General features: G+C 37.4%; 1 protein-coding gene across 1 annotated transcript in view; it reads right to left on the bottom strand.

The window, feature by feature from the left end:
- Dock9 (dedicator of cytokinesis 9) overlaps positions 1-22,627 on the bottom strand; it is a 171,917-nt gene that overhangs the window by 107,937 nt on the left and 41,353 nt on the right. Inside the window, exons 10-17 of the mRNA XM_013022962.1 lie at positions 17,480-17,654; positions 15,889-15,956; positions 6,952-7,026; positions 5,435-5,575; positions 4,744-4,944; positions 4,232-4,354; positions 1,661-1,743; positions 996-1,118 (exon numbers count right to left, since the gene is read on the bottom strand). Of these exons, the coding sequence (XP_012878416.1) occupies positions 996-1,118; positions 1,661-1,743; positions 4,232-4,354; positions 4,744-4,944; positions 5,435-5,575; positions 6,952-7,026; positions 15,889-15,956; positions 17,480-17,654 (989 nt within the window). The remainder of the gene's footprint in view (positions 1-995; positions 1,119-1,660; positions 1,744-4,231; positions 4,355-4,743; positions 4,945-5,434; positions 5,576-6,951; positions 7,027-15,888; positions 15,957-17,479; positions 17,655-22,627) is intronic.

Genomic DNA, 22,627 nt, shown 5'->3' with positions numbered 1-22,627 from the left:
CATTTCTGGGTTTTCAATTCTATTCCATTGGTCCTGAGGTCTGTTCTTATGCCAATACCAAGCTGTTTTGATTACTATGGCTTTATAGTAGAGTTTGAAGTTTGGTATTGATATTCCTCCAGCAGTGTTTCCGTTGAGGAGCGTTTATATAATGCATCTTGATCTGTGCCATCTCTTCAACATCTTCATCTCTCTTAGATCTACCTCTTTCCTTATATTTCTCAATTCTATGGTATATACAATGAATTTTTGCCCTTATTTTCCCCTCTTCCCCTCTTTTAGCCCAGATGCCTCTCAATGGATGAAGAAAATGTGGTGTGTGTGTGTGTGTATTTGTCTGTGTGTGTGTATGCACAACTAAATTTTATTCATATGTCTGTAGCATTCATACTATAGCATTCATAAAGAAATGGAAAGACTTGGAAAAATTATCTTAAGCAAAGCAATCCAGACCCACAGAAACACAGATTACATGGTTTCTTCTCTTATGTGATAGCTAGAATGTGCCCATAAATCTTTAAATAAACACACTGTATGGTAAGCAAGGAGTTACAAATGAATTAAGTGAAGTGCAAAAGACCCTATGGAGAGTGCAAATAGTATAATTCATTACAAAGACTAAGTCAAAGACCAACAAAATAAGTACCAGGAAATGGGTACTTGCAAAAGGGGAAGGTAGGGCCAAGGGGAGAGGGATTGCAGGGGCATTTAGGTGACCTTTGTCATTTCTCAACAGGGTTCCTCAATCTCTCCTTCCCTAAGATATTTCTACTTCACTTGTCACAGCTCCACACAAAACAGCCTGTACTGAAGTCAAATTAACCAGCCAATGATAGAGAACCTTTTACTCTTTCCTAGGAAATGTGCCATGCCCACTTCCCATCACAGTATGACACCTGTGTTAAACAATACATATGACGACTGCCCCTTGCCCCTCACTTTCCACCTTACAATTTCTATTTTTCAGGTATGAAAACAAGTAAGCTAAAACTCACTTCCGAAAGTCTGCAAGTAACTTGAGCATGTCATCATTTGATAGCTTATTGCTGTCTTGCCTGTAGACAGCAGAAAATCTGGCATTTTTGTCCAGGTTTCCAGCGGTGTCCTTAAATAATGTCCTGAAAAAGCAAAGCAACATTCCTAAGCTGTGTTTCTAAAAACCCAAAATAAATTCATCATTTTACTGTGGTTTCTATGTACAGAGTAATTATTATTCCATTGGCTGTAGCCAACAGAAATTTCATTATCTAAAAGTGTAGAAAACATTACTGAGGATGAATCAACTAATTCAATTTTATCCAGAAAACAGTTCCAGCCAAAGGCTTGTACTTAGGAAACAGCATATGCATTCAAATGTGAAAGAAGTACAGACCACAGCTATGGGCCACTGCAGACCTCTGTCTGCTACCCACTCCCAGCTGGAGGCTAATGGCTGGCTCGGGCTTGGAATCTCTCTGCAACAAACCTCTTTCTTGCCCATCCTACCAAGGACAGACCACACTTCTTTGTACAGCATTTTTCGTCTCTGTGAGTCTTCTAAATAAAATTTCAGGTTTTATACATTCAGATCCTCTTTGGATAACAAATAGAACAGGGCTACCTACCTACTTATCTATGTATCTATTTGTCTCTATGAAAGTTGTAACAAGTATCCCCTTACCTTGCTGCCCAAGCAAATGGCATTCTGTACTGTCCTAGCCTTTGGCATGCCTGCTTGGCATTCTTCAGCACCTTCTGAGCAACCTTGAAGACATCAAAATAAAGTCATGAGATACTACTTCCTATTGGTAAGAGTGTTAGATAATTGCCATCACACCATACCTTCATTAAACAAGCTTTCTCTACAGCCTCAGATGCATGGAAAAGTATACCTTACTGAAGGGAATATAGCTATATTCACACTTGGGGCAGCCTTCTTTATTTAATGTATCTTCTGGCAGTGATTCTCAAAAATAATAGAATGAGTATTTTTTTCTAAACTGCTTTTTTGGGGTACTTTTTTGTTGGTATTTGCTTACAACAAACAAGGCATTTTGACTAAGGGCTATGTTAATGGTAAGTCTAAACAGGTTATTAGTAAATGCTTTTTTTATTGTAGTAAACGCTAATTAGTATTCTTTACTGAACATACTACATTATCAGAGTTTAAATAAAACTTTAAAAAAAGATGACCAATAAAAACATTAAGCTTTCACAGCTCTTAAACCAGCTTGTGCAAGACACTATAATTCAGGAGATGTTTATATTAAAACATTATTAATACTGACTTCAGTCAGGCTAGAGTTTTCAATTTTGACTTTTGCTAAGTATAAATTATTTGTACTTTTACTTCCTAATGATGAATTTTGTTGTAGGTTCATTGATTAACCCTATCATGCAAACTGAGGTATATTTGTTTTGGGGCACATGTGTATGAACAATAGGTCTATTATTTATCAACTAGAGCTTTATTACTAAAGCAGATGATTTCTAAATGCCCAAACTTGCTTGTATTATAATGATACAACAAATCAATGCAGTTTGATTGATTTAGTCAGAGTATTGAGTGGTATTCTTTTTTTTTTTTTGGCAATAGTAGAGTCTGAACTTAGAAATTCATTCTTGCAGGGCTGGGAAGGTGGCTCAGTGGTAGAGCACTTGCCTTGCATGCCTAAGGCCCTGAGTTCAATTCCCCAGCACCACCTAAGCAAGAAGAAAAAAGCCGGAAGTGGCTCTGTGGCTCACGTGGTAGAGCGCTAGCCTGGAGCAGAAGAGCTGAGGGACAGTGCCCAGGCCCAGAGTTCAGGCCCCATGACTGGACCAAAAAAAAAAAGAAATTCATTCTTGCTAGGTAGGCACTGTACCATTGAACAATGTTTCCAGCCCTTTTTTGTGCTCACTACTTTTGAGATAGTTTTATTTCCTTACCCAAGCATTTGAACTTGACCCACATCCTCCTATTTTCAGCTTCCTGCTATATCTTGAATAACAGGAACATGCCACCATGCCAAGCTTTTTCCATTGAGACAGAGTCTTGAGAACTTTTCCGCCTAGGCTACCTTTTAACTGTAATCCTCACCATCTTAACTCCTCATCTAGATAAGATTACAGATATAAGCCACAAGTATACAGCTATGAGCTGCAGACTTTTACATTACTTGAATAATGTGAACTTGATCTGTCAAATTTTAATCCCAGTATGCAACAAGCAAAAGTGACCACACTCATGGGCATGGGTCTGGGAAGTATGCTACAAACACAGACACAGAATAAATCTGATCTGAGGTCTTCATTAATTAATATATCAAACATAAAAAAACTTCTTATCCAAGGTTTTAGACTTGCATGAACATACCCAAATATAATTCTAGAACCCAAATGACACATGAACAAGTAGCATGAACTATGATTCTAATATAGCACTTTTAAAAACTGTTATTTGTAAAGGTAATATACAGAGGGGTTACAGTTACATAAGTCAGATAAAGAGTATATATTTTTTTGAATAAGGTCACCCCTCGCTCTCTTCTAGTTTTTCCCTCCTGTACTCACCGACAAGTTGTATAGTTCATTTTCAACATAGAGTCTAGTGAGTATCACTGCTACATTTTTTTCACCCCTTCTCCCACTATTTCTATGCTCTCCTTTAGCCCCCTCCCAAAGACAGATAAACAAATGAGACAAAAGGAAAACAGAAACAGCAACAAAGAGAAAAATCTCTTGTTTCTGGAGATCATCTTCATAAATATTATTTTATATGATCAGATGCACATAACTACTGTGCCTCTGTGCTCTTCTCCAAAGAATATTCTCATGTCCCAGTGTATTTTTTAAACCATCCAGTATTGTTTACTTATAGGGGAAATCAGGCATCAAGCTGGTAATTCCTTTGTAAGCTATTTCATGATGTCAGAATAGACTAGTAAAGTATTTATTTACATGTCAGACTATTTTCCATTACAAATTGGACATATAGGGATTGTGGTATAGAAGTGCATACTTATCACATCCAACACCCTGGGTTCAATTCTCAACACACACACACACACACACACACACACACACACACACACACACCACACACACACACACACAAAGCAAGAACTGTACACAAAGTTAAATGGAAGGTAAATATATGATATTATGTGTTTTAGAGTATAAATATGATTTACCTTTGATTAAGCATTTTAATTTTGACACAAATGCCTTTTTTACAGGTACCTTCTTATTATAAAACAAAAAGCTATTATACCTTAGAAGAGTCTGAACTTTTCATATATGGCTCAGCGCAGTGTGTGATGCTCCCTTGGAGGACTTTTTCAATTCTGGCCACAAGAAAGATGTCTGGGTGAGGACAAGTGACTGAAAATATTCCCTAGGAAATAAACCATTTTCTTCAGTTAGTAGAATTCATAGCTGATTAATAAATCCCTGGCCATCAACACAGCAAAGAACAGTGAACCAGTATACTGCCCAGGGAACATTGGTACCAAACAGTGAACTGGATCAACAGTTCATCTGCTGAAATAGTCTATTTGGTAGGAGGGGTAACTAGGAAAAAGCTTAGAAAAAGAAGTGAGAAATCAAAACCACTTATCCCTCAGATTGTTTTCACTGACCAGTTACATAGACTGCCCATATAATTAACAGTCTAAATTACCATACTTGTGCATTTACAAATTTATATTTGGGCATTTTGATGTATTTATGCAGTATGTGCAAGGTAAGACTAAGCAGTATGAGTGCCGAGTCCTTGCTTCCTACCTGCTTGGGATACTGCATGGCAGCTGCATGAAGGACATCCTGAAGGGCAGGGGGGCTCTGGCCGCCATTCATCAGAGCTGGAGATGTGGGAGCCAGCATCTGCCGCACTGAGAAATGATTCAGGTCCACATGGAAATCAGCAGAAATCTTTCGGTTGTATTTTATGTCAAACAAGGACAGAGTAACAAAGAAAGGCTCTACCTGAACAAAACAAACAAATCCAGATCAGCACTTCAAATGGTTGGGGGGCAGGGAGGAAAGAAGGTTGATATCAAACAAGAAACAGTAAGATTTAATTATGATTGTTGTCATAAATTGTTGTCAAAAATTACTAGAAATATAAAGTGTTGTTCTTTGTCACACAGAGAATTAGGTTATAAAACATTTTAGAAAATAAAACTATTTTACTTTCTTGTGCTTTGCTACTTAATGTATGCTCCACAGAAAAGAGCCAGCTGCTCTCCCTCAAGAATCTAGATGAAATCCATCTCCTGGGACACTGAACATAATCCTGCCATCTTATCCCTGAGCACAAGTATCCTGGCCCAGCAGGCTGAACAACCCTATCCTAAATAGTGAACCCTCTCTGATACTATGAACTAAGATTTCACATCCAAGATTCACTAGAATGGGAAATCTATCACATCTAGAATGCTTAAATATTAACTTTATTTTTAAAAAGGAAAATTACATTTGTAGTGGGTCCTTCTTCATTTTCAGCAACACAACATTGCAAGTTGAAAGATAAATCATTGCACTTGACAAGAATCCTCTTTCCAAATTTCTCTTCAAATGGTTTCACTTCTGGCTCAGCTGATGAGAAGTCAAGTTTCTTTAAAAAAAATATAAACATAAAAATATATAATGCTTACAGTTAAAAAAATTTTCATCCTAAATGTATCCAAATAAAATTTCCTAAAATTGTTCACTGTTTAACAATACTGTTCCTATTTACAATAAATACCCAGCCTATAATAGTATATTTATTTATACTGATGATCAAGTAAATGATGATATAATTACTCAAAGGATTATTAGATAGGGCTTAATATTATGATTATGATAGCATTAGTGTCCGTTAACATGTGTTAGAATACACAAAATGTGATATACGAATATGCATATATATATATATATAAATACACAATGGAATACTAATCATCTATAAACAAAGAAATGTTGACAATGTGGATGAAGTGTGAAAACACATGTAAGTGAAAGAAATGTGACATAAAAAGGGCAAATATTGTATGATGCCATATTTATGAGGTTCATAAAATAGCACATTCATAGAGACCAAAGTAGAAAAGAGGTTAGCAGGAGTTTGGGGAGAAGGGGGAATGGAAAATTATTAGTCAATAAATTTCCATTTGAGAAGATATAAAAGTTTTGGAAATGGATAAAGGTCATGATTGTATAATAAGGATTCATTTAATGCCACTGACCCATATACTTAAAAATAGCTAAAATGGCAAATATATATATATATTTTTTCTTGTAAATAAACACATATACATGCATATATGCATGTATACATATGTACACAGAGAACTACTTATCATTAAATGGGAGAAGTTCTACAAAAACAGATTATCAGGGCTGGGAAGGTGGCTCAGTGGTAGAGCGCTTGCCTAGCATGTCTGAGGCCCTGGGTTCGATTCCTCAGCACCACATAGGCAAAAAAAAAAAAAAAAAACCTCAAAAATATAAAAAACAGATCATCAAAGTAGAGGGAAAACATTTGGGATGAAACACTGCACAGCTTTTGTTCCTCAGGGCAGCTGTGAGATGCTCACTGTCGTGGGCATCCTTCTAGGGTCTCACCACATCAAGTTTGGACTTCACTGGGATACAGATGTGGCCCCATGCCCTGTGTGGTTTGTAGCTAGGTCTGAGCCTGGGCTAGTCACAAACTATCACTGTGTGTTTGCAGTGAAGCTTGACATTTTTTTAAAGGCTATTACAATGATTAAATTAGATGATCATTGGATTTGAGAATGTCCTTGCTACATCTTTCAATACTAAAGGTCCATGGTTATGCTAGGGTATTGAGAACACAGATTTTTTTTGCTATTCTATTTTTACCCAATTTTTGAAAGTTGTTACACAGTTTAACAATCTATAATAACACAAATAAGCATCAAACACCAAATATTTTCTCCTCCCAACCCACTAGATTTAAATTTTAAATATTAAAATAATTCTTACCTGGGCATCTGGGTCCAAGTAAAAAAGTTTAACTCTGCTTTCACTTTTCAATTTGATTTCAGCTTCTCTGGTGCTCTGATAACAAGATAAATAAAAATCAAGCTCGACAAAATCCTTTTTATTTTTTTGTTGTTCGTGGGGCTTCAACTCAGGGCCTGAGTGCTGTCCCTCAGCTCTTTTGCTCAATGTTAGGGCTTTACCACTTTGAGCCACAGCTTCACTTCCAGTTTTTGAAGTGGTTAACTGGAGATAAGAGTGTCACAGACTTTCTTGCCAGGCTGGTTTTGAACTGAGATCTTGAAACCTCACCCTCCAGAGTAGCTAGGATTACAGGCGTGAGCCATCAGTGTTTGGCAACAAAATCCTTGTGTGTTTTAGACATAACCAAGCATATTTTGAAAGTTGCCCCATCCTATTTGACAACCTTGCCTTATCTGTGAGGCAGCTGTATGTAAATAACCAGGTATATACTATGTATGTAGCACACAATATACAGGCTGCGGGGGAGGGGGCAAGGTGGGATCATATGTGATCCTTGCTGGGCCCTTACAGATCTAACAAACAATTATAGAGTCAAACAATCCAAAGAAAGCAAAGAATAAATAAGCACAGAACTGTTAAAAAAAATAAAAAGAAGTCTTCAGTAATAAATTATTGGATAGGAGTTGAGCAAATTTTAGCCAGAAGGATGAAAATGAACATTACATGCTGACTAGAAAGGATACACAGGTAGACACATACTTAGAATAGAAATAGGTCCACATGGTTTGAATAGGGTCTAGTGCTAATCTGAGGGTATGAGATGGGGAAGAGAAGGGCATACACTCTGACAATTGGGAAGAAAGAACAGTGACAGATCATTCAATAAATAATCATTGAGCACTTACTATGGGCTGGGAACTGGAAACAAACATAAATGAATAGAGAACACTAGTTGGGGAGACAAATAGGTAACAAGAATGACAAAAGAAAGAACAATACAATAAAGTTAAATTAAAAAAAAGAAAGCATAAGGCAATGGAAGTTCATCTAGACTATTTTCCAGAGAAAGGTCATCTTGAAGGATAAGTTCCCTTGAGCAGGAAAAGAAGCAAATTCTAGGAAGTACTGTATGTGCTTAAAGGGACAAGTCACGCACAAGCAATGATCATATCATTCAACTAAATGACCGGGCATGTGAGAAAAAGTAAAAAGAAATGAGTATGGGACTTGTGGAGGAGTACTGGGAGGGATCTCATTCAGAATCCTAATTAAGAAAATAATGATTTCTGTGTTTTAGGAGTGTCGCTTTTGTAGTGTTGAAGTAATGAAATTAGAGTAGCTCAAGTAATTAGAGTAACACCAAGAATCTTGGGTTGTTACCACAGCTTCCTATTCTCACAATAAGGCTCATGACAAACCTCACATATCTATCTTGGATAACTGCTGAATGGTGACGCCACTAACTGATAGGTAGTTTAGGAAAAAAGGCAAGTTTGTGGAAAAGGTAAAAACACATTGGGATTTTCAACTAGAAACATCTAGTAGATGGCTAGAGGCATAAGACTTGAGTACAGAAAGAGAGGAAGGCTGGAGTTACACACACACAGAACATCATCATGCAGGTGGGAATGGAAGTCCTGGGGTAGATGAGATTCCCTGGGGAGAATGTAGAAATTAAGTCTTAGGACACAATACCAGGGGCCCCAACACTGACAGGCGCAGACATATAATGACAGAGATGGTGGTGGAGAAATGTGGGGTTTAGGAAAAAGACATTTCTAAAATATTCACAAGACACAGGCCATCTCTAACCTTATTTCTATAATGGCTGCTCCCTTAAAACCCATATCCTATTGTTGGGAGCCAGAACTCTGTTATTTTCAATCTCTCCACAATTCAGTTTATGGGGTCAGATGGTCAGATGTTCCCTCTCATCTGCTACTTTCCCTCAGTCCCTGACAATGGGACACTGGTAGCATAGTGGAGAAGGTGCATTAGTGTCCATTTTAAATGAATACAACCTAGGACTGGGGTGCAGCTCACTGGCAAAGGATCTGCCCAGTATGAGTGAGGTTCTGGTTTTAATCCTTAGAACCTCAAAATAAATAAAACAAAATTTCATATAAACTTTAAAAGCAGGTACTACTATTATCCCTACTCAGTGGTGGGAAAAAAAAGACATGAAGGCATGGGGTTTGCTTGTTTTCACTACTCTGTTTTAAATTCTCTGAGTCTCACAATATTTAGTTAAAATCTGGCTTCTAACTCAAACTATCTTAACGCCAGAACCCAGACCCCGAACAAGAAAAAAGCAAAAACTAGAAAGAAGAAAACGAAAAAGCAGGTTAAAGAGAAAGAAGTTCAAATGCCAAAGAAATACTAAAAAATGTTATTAGTAAGCAGAAAATATAAATTGAAGCAGAGTAAATGATCATTTCTCACCTTGGTGACAATTCAGAGAAATAGTAAACTAAAATGCTATAACCTTTTGGCAAAGTAACATGGCAATATTTACAGCATTAAAAACAAAATGTTGCCAGGTACTAGTGGCTCACGCCTGTAATCCTAGCTACTCAGAAGGCTGAGATCTAAGGATGGTGGTTCAAAGCCAGCTCAGGCACTAAAAGCCGTGAAACTCATCTCCAATAAGCCACCAGAAAACCAGAAGTGGCGTTGTGGCTCAAGTGGTAGAGTGCTAGCCTTGAGCTGAAGAGCTGAGGGCCAGTGCTCAGCCCAGAGTTCAAGACCCATGACTGACAAAAAAAAAAAAAAAGTTGTTTGTAAAATCCTACTTTGGGGAAGTTCTCATGAAATAAGAATCCAAGTATTTAGCACACCATGATGTTTCCTGTGTAATCTGAAGATGTTAAAAATAAAAAACAAGCCAACTGTTCATTAATAGAAAGACGGCTGAATAAACTGTGTAATACCCACAGATACTATGCTGACTTGTATGATTACAAACTTTTATGAAAGTGAGTTAACTAGAGCTTCTACTGACCTAGAAAGATATAGCATACATGTCCTATGAACTATTCTTCACTGACAGAACAAATTGGAAAATAATTCATATAAGATGAAAAAATTTTCCAAAAATAACCAAAAAACTCTACATGTGTATATATTGCTCAAATACTATTTGGCAAAAGATGAACCACAGTTAGCATTGCTGTTCTCAAGAATGTGAGAATAAGGAGAAAAAGAAAAGATAAGCTTTTCTTTACAAAGCATTGACAGTCTTGCTTATTATATGCTTACTATAATAAAAGTAATTTTTAAAAAGTAATTAAATTTTAAGTAATTAAAATTACTTTTGAAAGGAATTTTACTTTTCAATACAAATTTTAGTAAAAACAAAAAAATCTGTAACATACATCCTTATAACTTAAGAGCCCATAAAACAGAGCTATAAAATTATTATTACAATGACTATGGAGGTGAACACTTTTTAAAATGATAGAAACCAGCCCTGGTCAATACATATTGTAGCTGTAAAAAGAACTATATGAAAATGTGTTGCTACCATCCTTCCATGGCCCACTTTCTATTTTGAGTTCTGTGGAGGAGAATGTGGGAAAATAGCTCAGAGAATGGACCATGGCAGAGCCATTCTTTGTAGACGTGGATACTTGCTTAGAAGTCTAAGAGAATGCTGAAACAAAGACTATTCCCCTGTCCCATTCTGTAAACTCTAAGTTCAGTAATGACACACCTTAATCATGTTTTCTTTGTTTTAAGAAATGGTTATGGCCCAAACATTCAAGAGTTACCCTATTCCATCTTAAGTTTGTAAGCAGATAAAGTCAAAGATCATATGGTAACTGCCTTTTTTGGGGGGGGGGGGGAGGGGTCAGTCCTGGGACTTGAACTCTAGGCTTGGGCGCTATCCCTGTGCTCTTCAGCTCAAGGCGAGTGCTCTCCCGCTTGAGCCACAGCGCCACTTCTGGTTTCCTAGTGGTTTACTGGAGATAAGAGTCTTATAGACTTTTCTGCCCAGGCTGGCTTTGAACCATGATCCTCAGATCTCAGCCTCCTGAGTAGCTAGGATTACAGGCATGAGCCACTGGCGCCTGGCTTGGATAACTGCCTTTTGAGGGTACATTATCAGAATAATACCATGTTGACTACTGGGTCATATAAAAATAGAATGGAACAGGAAGACTTCGGAAAATATTATAAGACCAGAATATATACTTTAAATTCAGCTGATGTATTTCTTCTGCTTCTAAGATATAAATCCACCAAGACGATCACTACCACATCTCATGCCACAAAACTAGGACAGAGAACTGTAGAATAAATAAAGTCTAGAAATGGGATGTTAAATAGCTCTTCAAACACCATCCATCCCTTTGTATCACAATGCAGTAACATTGTTTTCTGAATTGAGACTTAGGAAGTACTCATTACAGACTCAAATTTTGATATCAGCGAAGGTGTCTATGAAACATCTGGCTTCTGAAAAGTTTTATTGAGCTTGACCCTCTGACTTTCATGTAACCTCAATGAAACTCAAGTTTGAAACACAACACTTTGTTCTGTATTCTGGTAGGATAAGTTCATTAAAAAATTTCTATGGAAAGAGGAGGTGAGCAATTTGGATTAACATGAAACTGTTTATTGCAGAACCACACAAAGAGACTAAATTAAGAATGAACTGCCGGGCGCTGGTGGCTCACGCCTGTAATCCTAGCTACTCAGGAGGGTGAGATCTGAGGATCGAGGTTCAAAGCCAGCCCGGACAGGAGAGACCGTGAGACTCCTATCTCCAATAAACCACCAGAAAACCGGAAGTGGCGCTGTAGCTCAAGTGGTAGAGTACTCGCCTTGAGCTGAAGAGCTGAGGGACAGCACCCAAGCCCAGAGTTCAAGCCCCACGACCGAAAAAAAAAAAAAAAAAGAACTGCTGTTCTAAGAGTTTAAAAAAAAGAGAGCTCAAAAATGGAGTAAGTACAGAGACTTTCTTCATACTATCTTTATTCAAGGAGAAAATTTATACATTCTAATGTGACAAATATAAATGTAACCAGAAGAAGAAATTATTACATGACTAGCAGTAGCATTTACAACCTGGTCATATCACTTCTGACTTCCAAGATGAAACCAATTAATCAGCCTGTAGACTATGTGTAGAGAATATAAACATTTATAAAAACCAAAGCTATATGTATTGTTATATTCACATGCACAGAAAAATGTTTGGTTCCATTCTAGACAACAAGATAAAAAGAACAGCATGTCCTCTGATAGGAAATCAACAAAGATGTTCAGTACTAGATGTACAAGCACAAGCTCCAAGAAAAAATATACAAAATATCTTTAAAACCTAAGTCTATTTCACTCAGCCAAGGGCAGAGGGCCCCTACATGTTATTCCAGGTTGATACATCAGTTATTTTTGCATTAAAACAATTTCCTGTTGGTCAAATCCTGTTTGGCTATGTCTCAGTCACAGTGGAAACCAAAAGCCAGGGCAACAGGATGAATTAGGGCTGCTGCAAGAAATGAGCCTGCCATTCAATTTCACTTTCAGCCATCTCTGGCCTGCCCCAGTTGTTCCAGGAATTGCTTTGCAATTGTAATTGTGGCCCATTCTTTCACCTGGCCCTTTCTTGCACTTTCCTTCCCTGGTAGTTATCTCTTTACCTCTTCATCCCCTGGGTAAAGTCTCAGTACAGAGCTGTGTACCTCCCCCTTTTTTCCCTCCCAGTCCATTCTCTCCAATTTCATACACACTTCAACCTTTGATTCTCTATCCATGGAATACATTCCTCCTAGAAACAAGATGACCAGTCAGCAAACATATTAGAGGGGGATAATGAATAGACACAGTCTCCTCACACTGCACACCACTAATCAAGCCATTAAAAGGAACAGATGGTAGGGCACCATGTGACTCTTGCCTGTAATCCTACTACTAAAGAGGCTGAGATCTCAAAATCATGGTTCAAAGCCAGCACAGGTAGGAAAGTCTGTGTGATTCTAATTAACCACCAAAAAGCCAGGAGTCTTGCGGTTCAAGTGACAACACTAGCCTTGAGGAAAAAAGCTCAGGGACAGCACCTAGGACACACTCTCTCTCTCTCTCTCTCTCTCTCGCCACACACACACAATGATACAAAATGGACAAACGCCCATTTGCAAAAATTCTGAAGGCAGCATGGTTGGTGAATGGCAATATCTCTTAATTTTCTTCATTCTCTGTCCCTTTGAAAAATTGCTAATTGCCTTTTCCTACCTTTTTAAATAAAAGTATTTATAGAATATCTGAGAGCTGGGGAAAAAGGAGATTAGAGCACAATGAAGACCCTTATTCTGAGTCATTTGTCAAGCTTTGACAATAACTTGGTATAAAAAATGTTTCATATCATAATGCAACGTACACACAAATACATACACAGATACATGAAACAATATAATACGTATCATTAGTAAGATAAAAACAGTACTTTGGGTTACTATTTCACTGTCTTATAATAATAACAACATTATCAACAACACTATTCAATTCCAGTCAAATTTTTTTAAAGTGGGTCATATAGTAAGAACTAAAGAGAGTGACACAGAGTACAAACAGTAGGCTTCCATGCACATGAAGGTACAGAACAGTTAAAACTAGTCTACCGTGATGGAGGTAAAAATCACATATGAGTCTGAGCTGAGGGAGTATATAAGAGAGTTTGATGGGATGATATGAGCGCTCTCTACGTGATTTGGGGGATGGTTACACTAGTGTACAAATGTGAACTATACCAAACTCTACAATTAATGCTTGTGTAAATTAAACCCCAGTGGATAGAAATGAAAACAAGAATAAAAAAGAAATAGAGGGTTTAGATCAATTAAATTGATTTCATACATAAAATGTCTCTAGGTAATTTGGATGTAAACATATTCATAAATAGGTCTGAATGTTAAATTAAAAAATATAAATAAAAGCATATATAAACGTGTAACTCCCGCTAAGTCTTAGGATCAAGCAATACTGAATTAGGTTGTCAGTCAGAAAGAAAAGACAACTCCCACAATGTCTTAATAAGGAAAAAATACAGATTTCTAATTACAGTATGCCTGAATAACATGCAATTTCTCTTAGGTATCTATTTTATTCATCTAGTAAGTGAAGACAGTTACCTTCCAAATTCTGAATGGTATCACGTTATCTGCTTCAACAAACTAAATCTACATTGTGTTCAGACATTTTGCTTTGAGAAATTCTGAACCCCCAAACAGTCAGAAACAAAATAGCAAAGGTCCATGGAAAATATAATACACCAAAGATCCTAACAGACAGGAGAGGGAGGCAGCTGAGGGGTAGAATGCCTGCCTAGCATAGGCAAGGCTGAGTTAGATCCCCAACACCACAAAAAATAAAAATAAAAATCCTAACATAAAAATACAAACACATAAGCCAAAACTTTTCCCAAACTAGGAGGAGGTTATAATGGTGGCTCTAAAGTTAGCTTTAATAGGCAGGTACTAAAAAGATTCTGTGGAAGCAGTCAAATTCTGAAGAAAAACAATACTGTAAAGTCCAAACCAGGGAAGATTTATATCTGACAACAACCATGTTGTCTTGAAATAAAGGTCAATGCTGAATGTTACTCTATTTATAATCCTATATAAACTATGTTTCTATTATAGTGTTTAAGATGTGGATGTCAGGGTCACCATTTCATTGTTATGTTTTTTTTAAAGCAAACAGAAAGGCAGTGATGGAGCAGAACAGAATAGGCTAGAGAAGACAAAGACAATTCTCTCATTTAAAAAAAGCATCATTCATCAATGCACACAGGAGACAAGTATAAAGATACTCATTGTAGTATTGTTCATAGAAAGTAATAGAACAGCTAAAATAAAAGATGGATAAACTAGTTAGGATGGATCTCAAAAATGAGACTGAATTAAACATTTTTAAAAACACTTGTAGAATAAGATGAATAGTACATTAACATTTATGTAACTTTTTAAGCACACAATTTCACATATATCATTATAAGTATATTTGTAAAGACATAAAAATACAATGGAAGTCAAACTTATAGTGATTGTCCCTGGTTGGGGTTATGGGGATAGGACGGTGAATGGGAATATGGAAGTTCTTTAAAAAGAATCAACTGTACCTGGTATTTCTTGTAAAAACACAGATGCTAAAAACACAATATAGTAATAGCTGTGAGTGTTTCAGTAACAATGTGGTTCTCTGGTTCTTCTTGGTGCTTTTTCAGTAACTTTTGAGATTCTCAAAAATCGCAAAACACAGCCAGGTGCTGATAGCTCATGCCTGTAGTCCTATCTACTCAGGAGGCTGAGATCTGAGGATTGTGGTTCAAAGCCACCCAAGGTAGGAAAGTCTGTAAGACTCTTATCTCCAATAAACTACCCAGAAAAAGCCAGAAGTGGCACTATGGCTTAAGTGGTAGAGCACTAGCCTAGAGCAAAAAGCTCATGGATAGAGCCAGGCCCCGAGTTCAAGCCCCAGGACTGGTTAAAAAAAAAAAGACAAATCACAAAAGATAGGTTTAGCTTTGTTTTTGTTGTTATTTAGAGCAACCTGGGAACAAGTTCTATAACTTAGGTGACCATTCTTCAGTCTAATGGCAAGATCACCATGTCTATTTGAAATTGTGGCTATCGATTTGAATAAGTGTGAGTTATCCTTGGAAACATAGTGCCTATGTATTTTAGTTATTTAATACTAAGTATCAAGTATTGAGATGTAGTATTAAATATTATGAGCAGAAAGACACTTTAAAAATAATACAAAATAACTTTGTAGGATGCCTTCTGGAAAACAGACTGAAGTCTCAGTCAGTAATATATTTTGTTTCACCTCATATTCAGGTCAGAAAATAGATACTAGTAATCACAATATAATTGATTTAGAGATTCCATTCTGAACAAACTCATGCCACAAGAAACATTTCAATAAAATTCAATGAAGAGTAGATGTTACCTTGGCAAGTTCAGGCAGATAGCTATCTAAACCGGAACCAGAACCTTCCAATCTGCCTTGTTCATCATCTAAAATGACAAAACAGAGTTCGAGTTAAGTATAATTGTATTTTATTTAATGCATGAGGAAGAACATTGTTTCTTTTAGGTGCCCTGTGAGCCAGTGTTTTCAGCTCTGTATACATCTTAGAAACATCTGGGGGCTTTGAAAATATACTGATGCCCAGACCCAGTAATAAGAGTCAAAAACATTGACTAGTTGGTATAGTATGCTATTAGGCTAATTAGAACTAATGAACACCAGCCACCATGGTCATACCCAATCAGTATCTTCAGCAGAATCAAAGAAATAATATTTTTTCTTTTAAACAACAACAACCAACAAAACAATATGGTAGGGCTGGGAAGGTGGCTCAGTGGTAGAGCGCTTGCCTTGCATGCATGAGGCCCTAGGTTTGATTCCTCAGCACCACATAAGCAAAAAGAAAAGGCCGGAAGTGGCGCTGTGGCTCAAGTGGTAGAGGTCTAGCCTTGAGCTCAAGAGATGAGGGACAGCACCCAGGGCCAAAGTTCAGGACCCTCGACTGGACCGCCCCCCCCAAAAAAAAAACAACCCCAAAACAACCAATATCCTAGCTTTACTAGGGACAGACAGGCTTGAAAATCAGCTAAGACAGTGGTAGGGAAACTTTTTTCTGAAAAGGGTCCTTTTTTTTTTTAAATTTAGAAGAGAATTCACAGACAACATAAATTTACCAGGCTTCAGGCAGCTGACTGTCTGGTCATGTTCCCAATGATTTCAAGAGCCTTATATGGCTTTACAGAGCCTCACAAGCCCCAAAGGGCTTGAAATACAACATGAGTTCTTAAGAACACAGCCAGACTCTATCAATTTAATATGAGGCTCCTGCTCATCTTAACTTTGTCTTGAAAACTCCAAAGGATATTATTAATAATAACAATAATGACTAATAATTATGTGTAGAATCTATACCAGGGACTTGAGCTACATTTTTTACTTTTCTTATCTCACTCAATCAGTATCTTTTTGAGGGCTGTCCTAGAGCTTGAACTCAGGGCTTGCACTCTGTTCCTGAGCTTTTATGCTCAAAGCTGAGTCACAGCTATACTTCCAGCTTTTTGGTGGTTAATTGGAGCTAAAAGTCTCATGGACTTTTCTGCTGAGGCTGGCTTCAATCCACAATCCCCAGATCTCAGCCTTCTGAGTAGCTAGGAATACAGACATGAGTCACCAGTGCCCAGCAATAATCATTTTTATTCCTATTTTGCAGGTGAACAAAGAGGCTCAGAAAACATTAAAAGTTTATCTAAGGTCGCTCAGTTGACAAGTGGTATTGTTGGGACCCAAATCCAGATCTTCCTGTTTCCACAGCTGTGGTTCTTTTCATTACATGACTTCCTTATCAACAGGTTAAGTAGTAAACTCTAATGCGTTAAAATCTTTACTGATGGGCTATCTGCCCTGCCTTTCATTGACCTGTATAGTATTTCTCCTTACTATGTACACAAGAGAGGGGGGAAGGCTGACAAAAATAAAGTACCCTTGCCTGGAGAAAGCTAGACCTACCTACCTTCATGAGAGTCTCCATTCCGCTTTTCTTGCATTGCAGCTTCAAAGTTGAGCTGGAGAATCTTGTTTAGAATTGTGATCCATTCCTCCATTTCCACTTCACTGTCTGCTGCCAAAAGATAACTACTTTTGTCCTGCATTTTGAGCTCAAAAGCAAAACGCCTGACTTTATTGTTCTGAAATGGGAAAAGGGTGAAGAGACAATATTTGGAACTGCTATACATTAGTTTGCTTTATTTGCTGATACTGCACTCCCGCCCCCATGAGCCCCATCACAGTCCATCTTCCTTGCCTTATTTTCTTCATAGCTTTAGTTTCTCATCTGACCTATTACCTCTCATGCCTATTTATTTTAGTTGTTGTTTCTTCCTACCAATGTGTTGGAAGGCTTCATAAGGACAGAAATTTCCCATTTTTTCTTTTCATTGCTACATACTTTAGAACAATCTGTGGTTTTTGTATTAATAGAATTTCTTGCATAAACTTCATATTCCATTAGTTCACTTTCTTTTCTTTTTTAAGAAAAATGAAGCTGTATGTTGTATAACCTTCTTATAAGTTATCTATTATATATCAATATATTTTACTTTCTTACCTGAACTTGCTGAGAGATCAGAAATTACAAGCTCCTATCAACCTCAGGGGGGCAGAAAGAGTCCCTCCGTCCCACTAAAATTCCAGCTGTTATTCAGTCCCTGAGTAAGCTTCCCCACACAGATCTCAGGTATTACAAAGCCTATTCCAAAGGTCTCTCTGCATTTCTTTTTTCAGCACAGTTCTTAGAAACATGAAGTTAAGTGCTGTTCTTGGCAAAGCAACAGCATCTACTGTGCATAGACTGTCTGCTGTGGGCTCAGTAATTGCTACCTCAGATCTCACTTAAATATATAAAGAAAAGAATTAAGAAGGAGTCAAAAGCAAAAATGAAATGAGTTCTTTCTCCCAGCCACTCACTCTTCACATATAACCCCCCCCCAAAAAAAGTTCAAGTTGGGAAAAAACTTTGGACTTCTTTCAGAGCCCTCATTTCTTCATCTGCAATACAAGTATAATTAACTTCCAGGATTTTAAATTGTTTTAGAGTTAAGATTCTAAGCTGTAATTCTTTTTAGCTCTGTCTAAAATTTTTAGTTTAGGTATTTTTTTCAATTCACAGCACTAATCAACTAATTTTTTTGTAATCACATCCAAAAATTATAATTAAAAACACTTAAATCACAATTTTGTTGCTGTTGTAGTGGGGCTTGTACTCTGGGCCTGGGCGCTGTCCCTAAGCTCTTCAGCTCAAGGCAAGTGCTCTACCGCTTGAGCCACAGTGCCACTACCGGTTTTCTAGTGGTTTATTGGAGGTAAGAGTCTCACGACTTTCCTGCCTGGGCTGGCTTTGAACCATGATCCTCAGCTCTCAGCCTCCTAAGTAGCTAGGATTACAGGCGTGAGCCACCGGTGCCCAGCACAACTTTTTTTATTTTTTATTTTTTTATTTTTTAACATTTTAGCAAGGATTTATTTTAGTGCAACTAAAGAAGGAAGAGATAGACAGAATCATTTCCTGTTCCCCACACAGGAAATGGGAGTGAAAGGTTTCTTAAACCATGTTTGATTCTCAGTTTACAAAACAGAAGTGGATAAAAAATTATTGTACTCTTCTGAGGTTTTGCAGACAAATCATTAACTAAAAAATACCATCAGCCATATCTACAAAAAAAAATTCAAGGAAGAAACTTTCATTGAAGTCAGAAATGTTAGATTTTGAAATGTACCCCAGAGACTAGATGATAGCTCTCAGGATAGCTGCACTTAGAAACATCTGCACAGTGTCAAAGACATTTAACAAATGTTCTCCTAAGACAAAAATAAGAACTTGTTTCTTAAAAATGAAGTTGCCAAATATATTTAATTTTCAGTGCCAGAAAATTCAGCTTACAAGTTAACTTTAAGGTCTCTCAAAAGTACAAAGGCAACTCCTACTAGGGAAACCCACACAAGAAGTTAATTCAAAGGCAGTAAAAATTCCCTCTCATACTCTGACTTTGCACTGACAATGAACACAATTGGATATAACCAGTTATTCGCACTGGTAGTTTTCAACTGAAGTTGGCCTGTGAGCCAGGAAGCATCCACATGCTGGTTATCTGTCAAATGAAAATATTTCCAGTGACCATGAAATGGTACTGCACTTGATCTGGAGCTCAGATATACTTTCAAATATTGGACCATTTGTGGGAAGAGGTTCTACACAGTGGTTTCATTAGCTACCAATAAAATATTCTAAGATTTAACTAAAATTCTGTATTCTTGTTGTTTTGAAGAGCCAGATGATTTTGCAACACTAAGCAAACTGAGCTGGTCACATCATCTGAAGTTTCAGCTACAACTGTGAAACAGATGACTTTTCTGAACAGGACAACTTGGTTACAGCTTGTCAAAGCCTCCAGTATTCCCTATTGTTTTACAACCATGCCTTCTCTATCACTTAATTTAGCTGCTGGGCTGTGATTTTGATCCTAACTTCCACTCTGGCCAGGATGAAGTTACAGGATCTGGACTTATTTTCCAGCCATAATTATTGAACAAAACGGATTTTTTTTTCAAAAAAAAACAAAACTCCACAAAAACTATTCACAGGAAACAGGCAAACAAATGGTGCTGGCCTGTGATCCCTGGTAGAAGAGAAATAAATGAGGTAAGTCCACATCATTTCAGCTTTTTGCCAGCTGTACTAGGGCACAGGTACGGAAATTCCAACAGGATCTTTCCTGCTTTGATGAGGCTGATACATTAACTGGAACTGAGGAAGACCAAGGGGGCCAGAATGTGCAGGCCAAAATATTCAAAATGAAATAAAGACAAAAGAAAACCACTCTTAATTTTTTTAAATCACCAAGGCATATATCTGTTACATGTATGTTTTGTATATGTATGTTCTATCTTCATGAGACTTTTTTTTTTCTTTTTGTCGGTCATGGGGCCTGAACTCTGGGCCTGGATGTTGTCCTTCAGCTCTTCAGCTCAAGGCTAGTGCTCACCGCTTGATCCACAGTGCCATGTATGTGGTGCTAAGGAATCAAACCCAGGGCCTCAGGCATGCAAGGCAAGCACTCTACCACTGAGCCACCTTCCCAGCCCCTATGTTCTATCTTTTAAAAAGTTAAAATCAAAATTAAGACATGAAAACCTAAACTTCGGATTTAAGTTGAATTTAGTGAGACAGGGATTAGGCAGGAGGTGAGTGAGGTAGGGGTGACACCAAGGGATGAGGACATTCTTTTGATAGAAATGCAATCTAATTTTAATTGAATAGGTAGAAAAACAAGCACACCTGTGATAAGACCATAGCACGTTGTCCTTGACTTCATTCATGGTAGCCTCACTAAACAATCTCCTTGAAGAATGAAGATTCAGGCGATGCCATCACCCACCACTATGGAAGAGTTTTAAGGGTGGGTGCTTTGATACTGGTGACCACATCCATTGGGACACATTGTCAGGGAGACTGTTCATTAGTCACATAGCCCTCTGTCTGAGGACTTCTAAAAGAAATGCCTGAATGGTCTTCATTCTATGGTTACTTGGGCAGCTTCTGACTAATTGGACTGTGTAAATTTGTATGTACTGTGTATTATGAAAAAGAACACATCTTGTTTGTAAGTGGACAGTCCAGTAAGTGGCCTTACTCAAAGCTGGCTTTAGACATTTCAAGCAATGTTTGTTTTCCTATTCTACTTTATTTCAGCCTTATCCCATCTCCTTACTCATCTTCAGTTTTTGCTCCCTCTTTACATTTATGCTATCTTGTGTTTTACATCTTCTTGTAAGCTACTTCATTAAATCTTCCCCGAAAACTAAATGGGGATGAGAGAATGGATAGATGGATGGACAGACAGGAAGCTGGCAAATGGCTTTAGAGGACAACTCAAAAACTGCATGGAAAGATGCATACCAAACTAGTAACAGATCTCTAGGAAAGAGAGAGATGGGAGAAGTGGACAGTGGATCTAGAGGAACTCTTATTGTCCAGTTTTTATCTTCATGGTCCAGTTTTTTACAATAATAACACATCTTTGTACTATGTAAAATTGAAGATAATTTTTAAATATATGCTATAGATGCAATAGCACTAAGAAAAATAACAAATGACTAAATGTTTTCCACTTGCCTATACTGTTCTAAGCTCATTACAATATTAATTAATCCATATTCTCAGTAACCATATTTGGTACCATCATCTCGCTTGTTTAACAAAGGTGGGTAAACACTGGCATGGCCCAATCTTGCAGATGGACAAACTTTAAGTAGACTGTCCAAGGTCACATCGTTATAATGAAGTGGCTGAGGCAGGTTTTTTTGGTTTAGTAGCTTTGTATTTTTTAAATTTTTTTGAATTTATTTTTTGTTAAAAACTAGAGGCTTTTGTCTATAATCCTAGTTACTAAAGAGGATGAGATCAGGAGGATTGTGGTTAGAGGACAACTCAGGCAAAAAGATCATAAAACCCTATTTCAACCAATAAAAAGTTAGATGTGGTGGTACACACATTCTAGCTATTAAAGAAGCATAAATTCAAGGATTCTAGACCTGCCTGGGTACAAATGTTAAGATTCTATTGGAAAAATGATAGCAAAAGGTGCTGGAGGTGTGGTTTAAGTGGTAGAATACCTGTTTAGTAAGTGCAAGGGCCTGAATTCAAACCCCAATACTGAACTCAGGGCTTAGCACTCTTGCTTAAGTTTTTTTCAGTCACAGCTGGTGCTCTACTACTGAGTCACACCTATAGTTCAATACATTTTTTTTCTGATTCATTGCAGATAGTTTCACAGACTTTTCTGCCTGAAATGACTTTGAACTTTAATCCTCAGATCTCAGCCTCCTGAGAAGCTAGGATTATAGTGTGAGCCACCAGTATCCAGATAAATTTTATTTTTTTAAAACAGAGTCTCACTATGTAGACTAAGCTATCCTCAAACTCATGGTCCTCCTGCCTCAGCCTCCCAAGTGCTGAGATTGTAGAAACATACCACCATGCCCAGCTCTATGGTACGTTTTAAACACAGAATGAAATACCAGAATGCTCATGCTCACTACAATGTAGCTGCCATCTTGTAAAATGATGACAAATAAAACTTAATTTACTGTATAGATATTTCTA

This window comes from Dipodomys ordii, unplaced genomic scaffold (genome assembly GCF_000151885.1).
Source record: "Dipodomys ordii isolate 6190 unplaced genomic scaffold, Dord_2.0 Scaffold65, whole genome shotgun sequence".
Lineage (NCBI taxonomy): Eukaryota > Metazoa > Chordata > Mammalia > Rodentia > Heteromyidae > Dipodomys > Dipodomys ordii.
Note: the sequence above shows the minus strand (reverse complement) of the source record. Positions and strands in the feature narration are given on the sequence as shown.